General features: G+C 39.8%; 1 protein-coding gene across 3 annotated transcripts; it reads right to left on the bottom strand.

Moving 5' to 3' along the window:
* Positions 1 to 202: 202 nt before the first annotated feature.
* On the bottom strand, positions 203 to 10994 carry SLC35A5 (solute carrier family 35 member A5). 3 transcript variants are annotated; one of them, XM_082784044.1, is made up of 7 exons: positions 10689 to 10994; positions 9807 to 9905; positions 8280 to 8413; positions 5470 to 5537; positions 3341 to 4136; positions 2134 to 2237; positions 203 to 984 (listed from the first exon to the last, which is right to left on the bottom strand). In XM_082784044.1, the coding sequence occupies exons 1-6, from the start codon at positions 10816 to 10818 to the stop codon at positions 2169 to 2171; spliced, it is 1296 nt and encodes a 431-aa protein (XP_082640170.1). In that variant the 5' UTR covers positions 10819 to 10994; the 3' UTR covers positions 203 to 984; positions 2134 to 2168. The 3 variants fall into 3 exon arrangements, with proteins under 3 accessions (XP_082640170.1, XP_082640169.1, XP_082640171.1); XM_082784043.1 differs by having other exon boundaries at positions 203 to 2237; XM_082784045.1 differs by lacking the exon at positions 8280 to 8413 and having other exon boundaries at positions 203 to 2237; positions 10689 to 10703.
* Positions 10995 to 11011: the final 17 nt, after the last annotated feature.

Genomic DNA, 11011 nt, shown 5'->3' with positions numbered 1-11011 from the left:
AGCTACCACTAGTAATGCAAAGCAATCTAAAACTAACAGTGCTTTCACTTTTCATGGGAATGTCTGCTAAAGTTGGTAGCTGTGACTGAAAAAGACAATGAATTCAGGCAAGTATATACTGCAAACCTGTATGTAATGGAAAGAAAAAGAAACCATCTTATTGCAACTAAGTCTTGAACAGTTTGAACTTTTTTTTTTTTGCATTGAAGTTTCATTTCCCAAAATAGAATATTACACACCAACAAAACTCATGTTTCTGGAATTTACATTCAAATATGCTTTCTTATTCATTCTGTACAAATCCAAACAACCAGGATTCCTTTTGGTGAAATGAGCTACTATGGTAGTACAACAAGATCAGCCATAAAACATTTTTCAGCTCAACATATTTACAAGGTTAGCTCATATAATCAAACCACAACAGTAATTTCACTTTGTGTAATTCTTAATACATGCTAGAAAAAGTTCATACTCCTGAAAAAAAAAAAAAAAAAAAAGATGGAAGAAATCAGAATAAGAATTTCACATGCGTGGTTTATAACTTGACAGTCATCGGCCACAACTGGAAACAGGCTGCCCTGCTTGATGGATCAGTGACAGGAGGTATGTTAATTAATATAGCAATGAGCCATCAAGACAGTATGCGTAAGTAGGCACACAGAGCCTGGAAAAAGGATGGCAGAGGGGAACAAAGGCAGAACTGTCTTCAGTCCATGGAGAAATGCATCAGTAATTGATTAAGATACGCTGTGGTATGAGGCTCTGACACTGAACTCATTGCATACCTTCATAAGAATTCCTTCGACAGCTATCTTTCCATTATCAAAGCCTTGTTTTTGACTGTTCCCTTCATCCTCCAATTTCTAAAATTCCTTGAATTATTTTGAACCCATTTTTCATCTCACTGAAAATACAATCCAGCAGACTCCTCAACAGCGATTCTGAGTTCACCGTGCCTGACATTCCGCAGAATGATTTTGCTCTCTGCAAAAATGAATGCAAACTCTTATCAGTCTGAGTTGTCAGAGCAACAACAAATGGTATCAACACCTGCACCCTCCTGCTCAGTGTTCCAGATATTGCAGGGCATTGTTGCAGCTGCATAACATCCGTTTTCAGATAGTGGCCCCAGTGCAAAGTCAGTCTCTCCACACACCCTTTCTAAATGCAATAAAGACCCTATGATACATTCATACCAAGTAACACGCTTTTGTTTTATTCAGGATCTTTCAAAGTGAAGCCATGTAAGTTGCCAGTAAAATCTACTATTTTCTACAAAGGCATTCCAAATTTCAGTTCCCCCAGACATCGGGAGACAGGCACACACAAGTCTCATACTGGAAATGTGAGAGTGAAATTTGCTTTAGTCACATCAGAGAATCAGAAAGGACTCCACAGGAGCCAGTACGGAGTTACACTGGTGTAAAACAGGAATGAAAACAGAATTAAGACCATTCAAACTGAAAAAGATTCTCCTAGATTAAGAATACATTGATCCTTCAGACAAATTATCTGATTATTATACATTCTCAGGTCAAGGTTTGATGAGATTGGTTCAGGGGGACTCTCTCACTCAGCAAGGGATATTTCAATGTGAATCACCAAAATACAATAAAACAGTCAATTTGCCTCTTATTTATGAGGCTATTAGTAACATCTTAAGCCCTGGAAAGAAAACTTCATGAAGCATTTTTACATTGGAAGATGCCAATCAACCCTTAAATCACTTCTGCAATGTGGACAAGTTTTATCATCTCTGCTTTGCTAACCAAGGAATTCACACAGGAGCTTGTGCAGTGACTCAGGACAGTCAACCGAAGTGATGAAAGACATACGGTTAGAGCCCAGGACTGCCCTCCAATGCAGCATGTCACCCAGACAACTGAGTCCAGGGTCCAAGCCTCTTCTTGTCCACTTCAGGTATAAACTCTGTTTATTTCAGCAGATTTTGAACTCCTAATTTGCACAGATGGAAAGAGGGAAAACAGCTCTCAAAAATAAATGGCTCAAATTAAGAGCTTGAATGTTTTCCTCATCCATCTCTGACATCCGGACCCAAAGTAGTCTCAATTGTTCTGCAAATGGGAAAAAAGGACCCTTCGCTATGTCAAGAAAACATTAACATTCTCTCACTATGAGTAATAGCATTCCTCTTAGCCAGCTCCACGCTAGAGCGAATCTTCATCTGTATCGATGTCACTGCTTGGTTTGTTCAGTCGCTCAAATTCTTCTCCATCCTACAGAAATAAGAAGAGAACAATGTGAGCAAAAGACATCTTGTTATTAATACATAGAAAGAGGAAGAGAGAAAGAAAAGAAGAAAGTTTATTTATGGTATCTCTATGATATTAACACCCAGTAATTTACATGTTTTACCAGTATGTTAAAATCTTCCTCTAACATATACACGTTCATAAGAAACATCCCGTTCATCTTTAATACTTTTTAGTGACTTGTCTCTAAACAGCTTGTAGTATTCATCAGGAAACTTGCTCACATAGCACTCTTTGTTTTTACCACAGATGCTCAATTGTAAATGCTAAAATAGATAATGCCAGCTACCCCAAAAAAATACATCTGTATCATTTACTGCTTGTTAAACAACAATATAAAAGGGTACCATGTAGAAGTCCTTGAAAGCATCTCTACCAAGTTTAATTTTTTCTAGAATTAAATGGAGACAGCACTCTCTGCTGGTTGCATCATGTGTAACAGAGCGGATCTGTACAGGCACAACACACAGACATTAGTTCCTTCCCACTCTGACTAATTTCTCAGCTCAATTAAATGAGCTGAGCCTAAAGGCAAGCCCTCTGTGTCATGTACTAGTTGTCTAGATTACTATTCAAATTAGGGGGGAAAAAAAGTACCTGCAGAAAATGTTGTGTATGAAAAAAATCATGTTAAAATGTCTTCAGATATCTTTTGACTGCTACAGTATGAAGAATCTTAACAATTAAAAAAAGATAAATTTCTTTATGGGCTCAGCTACACAAAGATTTATCAGTTCTACATAAGTACAATTAGTTCCCAGGTGTCAGTTCCAACTTCTGTATGCCCAGGGCCAGTGGACAAATATATCTGGTCAAAGAAGTCACAAAAGAGGATTTGTATAAAAGTTGCTGAAGTTGCTCACAGCACTGTCTGTAGTCACGGCAGAAAAGCAACACTTACCTGAGCTTCATGAATTTAAAAAGTGGAATACACAAAATAATTTCCCAACAGTTTTAAAGATTTATGAGTCTGGTCACATGCACAACAAATCTTCCAAATATGCCATGGTGGAAATGGAGGTGAAACAATGGAGAAACCAGAGAAGAGGAGTACTGAAAAGCCTTACCCCACTTGACCTCTCCCACGTGTCTCCTTTGAAGAGCTTGCCCCTTTCCCGCAGAGTGACAATTTCCAGGCCTCTTGGTTTACTGGCATTATAGATGAATATGGAAAGAAGCACCACAGGAGCTTCCAAAAAGAATTCTAAAGAAGGCCTGAAGTCAAAAATGACGAAAGACACTGTGGTGATGATGACAGTGGTGATCTGAGCAGTCATAACATGGAACATGTTGTCTCGGAACTTCAAGATGAAGGCTACGGACAGCCCCAGGAAAGCTGTGACAAATATAAGAGCCACTGAGAAGACGTTGTGCCCATAAAAGAAGCCGCAGTTCCCTATCTGCCTCCGGTCCTTGGCCCGCAGACCCAGCATCAGCCCATTGAACAGCACCCCGAAGGCATACAGTTTGCTGTTCTGCGTGAAGATGCTTTCAGCAAGCTGGTCCCCGTCTTTCAAGATCTTTTCGTTGTAGATGTTAGCCAGGGCAGATATGAAGCACTGCACTAGAATAAGCAGATGTCCCAGACTGAGGCGGAGAGGTTTCAGTGCTCCTGCCATGGTGCTGGTGACGTTCCACTGGAAGCTGGGAAGGAAGCTGGGTGCTCCGCAGTTGCCCTTTTCAACACACGGTTCCTCAGGTCCCGTATAAAGAAGGCAGTGGTTAGATGGACTGAAAAACATATTGTGATGGAATCCATGTACAGCCAAGCTTTGCTGATGGCCTCCAGTTCCCAGAGTCAGGGCGACAATGGAGAGGAATAAGATGACCAGAGACGCCCACTGTACCCAAGAGAGTTTTCGCCTAGGAGCAGACAAAAAAAGCCACTAACTTTAGAAACACAGCAGCACAAATTAAACGATAAGAGAACGAGCTCTAAAAAACACACAAAAGACATCATGCCACAGGTAAGGAGATGTAGACAAGTACAAAGACACATCTTGGGTTTTCGTAATTGACAGGAAAATGCCAAAACGTAGGGTTCTTTTCTGTGGCAAGTAGACCCCAGCCTGGTGATCACAGAAACACAAAAGGGAGAACACACAAAGCGCAGAGATAAATTTAAGGGAAGTCTTTCAAGATGGTAGTTCTAGATGCCAAACATGTGACCACTAAAAGCAACTATTGTCTCGGTGAACACAGAACACAGGTTTGATGAATTCAAAGAAAGTCAGACGTTCAAATAATTCTCTTTCTCTGGGAAACCTTCACAACATTTCACTTTTCCCCCATGATTTTGTGCACCTTTCTAATATTTTATGATGCTAGGAATGCAATTTAGAAGACCTAACAGTCTTAGCTATTTTATACTTTTTCACCCAAGGAAATCCTGTTTATTGCATGAAAAAAATAATCAGAATTTTGGAAGATTAAGCAAATGGTGACATATTGAGATGTAAATCTAAAGAACTAAGAAAAAGCCTTTTGGTCAGACCATCAGATGCTCTTCTGGAATATTAGCGCCTGTAGAAAAGGCATCTTTGTTCAAAGTTGAACACAAGTAACCTTTTAGGTGGAGTATGAAAGCTAATATCCATTTCCCTGCTAGTCTTTTCTGAATCTAAACCACACCATAAAGAGCACGAGTCAGCCGAAGAACACGCAGGACAGAGAAACTGGCTTTTGTCACATGAATAACAAAGAACAGACGTACATATTTACTTTTAAAAACACACAGTTGACCAGAAACACATCAGGGCTGGCATAATATTACAGCATACAGATGTGTCTTTCACTCTTGCATATCTCGTTCCTTCTCATTGGGTTACATTTACATTCAATTAGGAACAACAAACTGGCAAGAAGTACTGCTCATCACGAAATACGAAATTTAATGAACAAATGAAGGAACCCAAAACCAGACCTTAATTCTGGCCATTCAACAAGTATATAATCATGATTTCACTCGTCTTCTGTTACAGGTGACCAAATGTAGACACATAGGAGCTCCTAACAAGCTATTATTTCCAATGCCTTGGTATGCAGAATACAAAGCCATCTCTCATCAAGTTGGTATAGCCATAAGAAAACATTATTACGGTGCCTATCAGACACAGAAAGAATGTAACATAACCTCTTCATCAATGCTAGAAAGATAAAAAATTAAATCTCATTTACCTTCATAAGTACTACTTACTTTAGCACTATCCTGAAGAGAAGAGCTGTTGTTATAATGACAAAATTTGAGAAAAGTACAGCCATTGCCTAGAAAAAGAAGGAGAGCAACATTATAGTCCAGACACCATGTCGACACCAAAAGCCCACCAATTTTGAGTGGTCCCCTTTTTGCAAGGTGTTTGGAAAGCATCACCCTGGTGCCGAGTAGCACATCCTTAAAATGAAATTCAAGTCCCACTTCAAAGTATCAAGCAAAGTGTGGAGATTAAGTTTAACTGCAGCAGGAAGAGCTCTGCTGAAACAAAGATGTTAGGAAAACAATCCAGCTGGAAATGTACTTGGCCAAAAAGAAAACTGTTTATTTTTCTGGCAGATCAGTTTCCCCGTCAGGCCGACCACTAAGCTGCAAAATCAGCTGTGTCAGCACAAGTGAGAAAGGTGCTCCAAAAGGAAACTCTGAATAGGGGAAGGTGAGGCTGCTTCTGATGGCAGCTTGTAGCATCCAGACTTGGGCAGAAAATATATTTTTGCACGTCAAATGCATCTGCTTTATTGATTATAAAATATAAAGAGATGCTCACCTTGAATTTCATGACAGGATTATCCTGTATAAACAGTATACATATAAAAAAAGGCATCTGAACTCTTTCCTCCATTTCAACATCAGAGGGAGATTGCTTTTTAGACAATTTTGCACAAAAACATACACATGGATTCAGAAGTGCAAAGTGACTTTATCTTGTACTTTCTTATCTACATTTCCACACTCTCAGGCTCTGCTATTGCAGAGCCTTTCTCATTTATCAGAGGAAAAGCATTTTTCCCATCACCTTAGGTGTTTGGTTTTTTTTGGAATAGATTGGCACTACATGCTGAGTAATAAATCTCATGAAGCAGCATGACAAGGTCTCAAGTAAGCTGAAGACTGACACAAGAAACACCTGCCTAAGAAATCACAGCTTAATTTTCTGCTTTGTGAAATTACAACTCAGTTAAAAAAAAAAAAAAAAAAAAAAATGTTAGATGAATGTTGTGGAAGAAGGAAAAACACTGAATAAAAAGATGAATCTGGAACTGACAGAAATTACTCTGGAAAAATGAGGCTTGGTGCAAAACTGATATATAAATGATATGCAAAACGTTCCACGTATATTTTTGGTCTCACAGGCTAAGCCCCAACCATCTCTGGTAAAGTAATATGACCAAAATCTGTAACAGAACAGTTAAAAATGAATTGATTTTGAGTTTCTTTGTTCTCTGAGGCTTCAAGAGACCTCTGCTTTAGGTAAGTACAAGTAAGAAACAAATTAACCACAGATTACTATGCTACTAGCTTGCATGCTGGAAGCAAAGTTTCTAAAAATAAGTTTTACCAGTAACAGATTGAGCACAAAAGAGCATCCACAGTTACTGCTGAAGCCGCAAGAGAAAAGATCTCACCAAAGCAACTCTGTATCTCAGAAAACTGCTCACCCAAGTAATTACATAGTCCAAAATCTATAGTTTTAAAAGTCACATGAAACAAAGTTCAACCAGGCACTGCCACCTTCTTTTAGGCATCTTGCCTCTACCTTTTCACTTTCAGGGTCTTGAACTCTTTCAAGGTATGCTACCTTACAGGTATTTAGTTATCTCATCTATTATTTATGTCTGTATTACAATTTCAGCTGTCAGTTAAAAGACACCAAAAATTCTGGAAGAGCACACATGCTCTCAGGGGAGAGAGACCAGTTTTGCAGTGTGTCCGTGTGCAATATACAAGCTGCGCATTTCACAAAAAGATCACCTTGACTTGAGCCAAAACAAATTGCTTAAGAAAGCAACAGTGTGGTGTAATCTTTTAAGTATCAGGTTTTGGTATTACAAATGTTATAGCTGAATTGCCTTCCCAAAGGAGAAAACATCAACTTATATTAAAACATCCAGAAGGTTCATTTTCAGTATATTTTTCCAGCCAAGCCCTATTCCAGACTGTTCCGTCCTAGTCAAAAATGTACACCTAAAAGGGCATCATTTTAGAGGAGAAGGCCTGAATGAAAATGAAGAAACATTTATACAAATTTTTAATGTCAAACAAGTGTAGCCATGCTATTTATAGCAAGCACTAATCATTTGTTTCCACCTAACCGGTTTGTGAACCAAAAAGTACCCTAGCATGAAAAAAGAAAGCTCAAAAACTGTATGCTGAGAATCTGTAGATTTATCCAGAAGGCTGAATGTAGCTAGAAGAAACTAGCAATTAAACTTTATCCTTAAACACAACCACATTTAATGCACAGCAACATAAAAATGTATGTAAATATTGAGATTCAAACAGTTTTCTTCCTTCCCAGTTCACTTCCTATTGCTCACCTGCTTTAGCAGGTTACATTTATTTGCTTTTCTTTGGAAACGGTGAGGAAAGAATGCAAGTCAACATGTGAAGTCACGTACATAAAGCAACAGAAGACAGAAAATTGAGACTCAAATACTAGCAAAATGAGCAAATACATTTAAAAAGAAATACAGAATTGAAGAAAAAGAAGTGTAAGCACCAAAAAGACCTAAAAGACCTGTCACACTCTTAGGCAATTCAGCCTATTCTTAAATTATTTAGGATGGAGAAAATACAGAGACCTTCCTCTACTGACAGCTGTAAAACACGGATCATTGGCAGGGAAAAAAAAAAGAAAAAAGAAAAAAAAAAAAGAAGGTCTAGCTGAAGATCTAGAGATCATTCATTTACCTGCAAATCTTGCCTTGTCAATGTTACAACTGTAAATAGCTTAAGGTTAATGTTACCCATTAGTAAGACATCAGAAGATATTAATTCAGTACATGCGTACTTACTGGCTGGAGGTAGGTCAGCACATAGAAGACAATCAAGTTGTCCAAGAAGTAAAGAAAGGCAGGAATTGACCATTTCATGGAATTACAAAAATTCTTCCAGGAAAGACATCCAGAGGGATGATCCAAACAACCCTCTGGAAGGAAAACAAATTAAGAGGAAAGACATTTTTCTTGTTTTCTTTTAGTACAAGTCTATTCCAAACCCTTTTGAACAGGTACCACTGTTGTGTTCTTAAGAACACTGCTGGACTGCAAAAAGCCTCAAGTACTATAGGTCTCTGGCAACACAGAGGACACACCCAAGGCAGAACACGTAGCTAGAGAGCAATCCATCGCCTATGGGCATTCACCTTCTTGTTTCACCAGAGAAACCATCCAAGAATCCTTTAAACCCCCCATGAGAGTATTTGCCCACTGGAAGCAAAAAACCAAATATCAATCATTTGCTGAGGGCCAGAAAGCACTCCAGAAAGTCCCCACACAATAGTCACATCATTACTGGGCGATTATTAATCACATCTAGACCTGAAACAATGACTCAAACAGGGGATCTGTTCATATACCACCCAGAGGATGGCCAGTAACACCAGAAATACAAAATGAATCAGAACTCGGTATATATACAACACACAATCCGAGTCAAAAGAGAGCAAACGGGAAGAAAGCAGAAAGGACAAGGCACAAAGAATGACATTTTCTTAGGTATTCAGGACACGTGCTTTAGGGTTGTGCCAAACCTTAGACTGGTCTAGAGTTGACAACAGAAGCACTTTGTTAGTACAGATTTAAGATTACAGAATGTTATCTAATCCTCTTCTGAATTAGTCACACACTGAGATCAATAAAACTCAGAAATCTGGTAGAAAACAAAATAAAAAAAGCAAAAGAAAGCAGTAGGAAGGCCCAAAAATAAATTAGAAAAATAGCCTGCAATACGAAACTGGAAGATAATGAAGCCTGACACCACTTTTCCTGTACAGACAGCAGCCCCAAGATTTGTCTTTGTAACAAAGCTACTTTGAATTCTTACATTCAAATGCTGCTTCTGACTGAAATACCACCACACACATAATCCCCTCCAGTGGAAGGTGGTGGCACTTTTAAATAGAAGCACTCAGAAGATTGGAAGGTAAAGCCTAAACCTTTAGTTAAAGCAATTTATAAGATTCTGTTCAGTCACATCTTCACAGTGAGGTGAAGTATCTATTATCCTACCCTGATGCTGTGCTAAAATTCTTTAAAAAAAAAAAAAGATTGTGTCTTCATTACACTATCTAATTCAGATTACCTGTCCTCATTTCAGCTATCATACCAACAACTTGAGAACACATTAATTTATAGCACAAATTACAGTTGTAAGGAGTGTTGTTATAATTCTGTATGGAAGACACAATCCCAGAGAACATTACTAGCAGGACTTTTGCTACACTATTAAAAGTGAATCTTTTAGTCAAAGGAAAAAAAAAGAAGTACAGCAAATCTTAGAAAAATCAGTACATCTTAGTTATATTAAACATGCGTACTTACCTTTTTTCTTAACCCATAGTGCCAGTATCAAACAGAGGAACAATTTCACTACTTCAGAACATATGTTCACCGTTGTAGGAAGGTAATCGTACTTGTTATCTGTGGGATTCAGCAAATTGTAGAGAGTACACGGTCAGATTCTATCTCCTGCATTCACAATTAGAGAAGACACTATTTTAACCCCTCCAGTCAGAATTTTTGCTACTCCCCATAAAAACAAAAGGCTCTTTCAGCACTTCAATTATAAATACTCAGGTTGTGATGGTATACCACTGCCTGAACGCTCCCCTTCCTAGGTGAAATCCTCCTTCATTTGGTCTCGGTTTACAATGAAACTTTAAGGAAGAATTCAGGAATAACACTATCTTAAAAAACTAAGGGGAATATCTTCCCCCAGACAGCAAAATGCTATTTTTTCCCTCCAAGGAAAAGGCTTCCAGGATGACACAATATCTTTTAGGATTATACCTGCTCTTTGCTAGCGCGTTTTGCTAATATACACTGATGGGGGAAGCGTTACAGCAAGACAGTTATAACATGCACACTATTTCTTAAAACCTGTTGAGAAACATTGGTCAAGACGTTCACCCCCAACCGTGCTTGCACCATTTATTTGCTGACAAACAGCTCCTGAGGCGTTCGTTCCCTGCCGCACCTTTCCAGGGACGATCTCCACACGGATCAGACATCTTGCAGCCGCAAGGTGCTACTCTGCCTTAGATCCCGCGACATTTATGCCAGAAACCACCAAATTTATCCCGCTTTATGTAACAACAAGACGTCGGCGCTAAGAGCTCTGCGGGCTAGCATTTTGGGGACGCCTCGCCCGAAATGCCCGCTCGCCCCTAGCTGAGGCACCTTACGCCCACCGCCCGGCAGTACCTTCGTTGGCAGAATACTTCATCAGGAGGATGCGGCTGGAGCCCAGCGCTATGAACACCCCGCCGAGCAGGAAGGTGGCGGCGGTGCTCTTGGAGCAGGGGGCGAGGCGGCGGCAGCACCTCAGCTCCATCCCGCTGCCCTCCGGGCGAGGAGATCCTAGAACAACCGGCTCCCTAGGAAGCCACGCAGCCAGGTGAGGCTGCTCGGTGCCATCCCTCACCAGGGGCTCACGCCACGAGCCATGCTGTCCCCTCGCTTTTGCATTTAGGAGAGGGACGCGCTATGAGGGGGTCCGCCATCATCGCCACCCCGCCCGCCGCTCC

Source organism: Aythya marila, assembly GCF_965140915.1.
Source record: "Aythya marila genome assembly, chromosome: 1".
Classification (NCBI taxonomy): domain Eukaryota; kingdom Metazoa; phylum Chordata; class Aves; order Anseriformes; family Anatidae; genus Aythya; species Aythya marila.
This window is presented reverse-complemented; position numbering and strand designations above follow the sequence as displayed.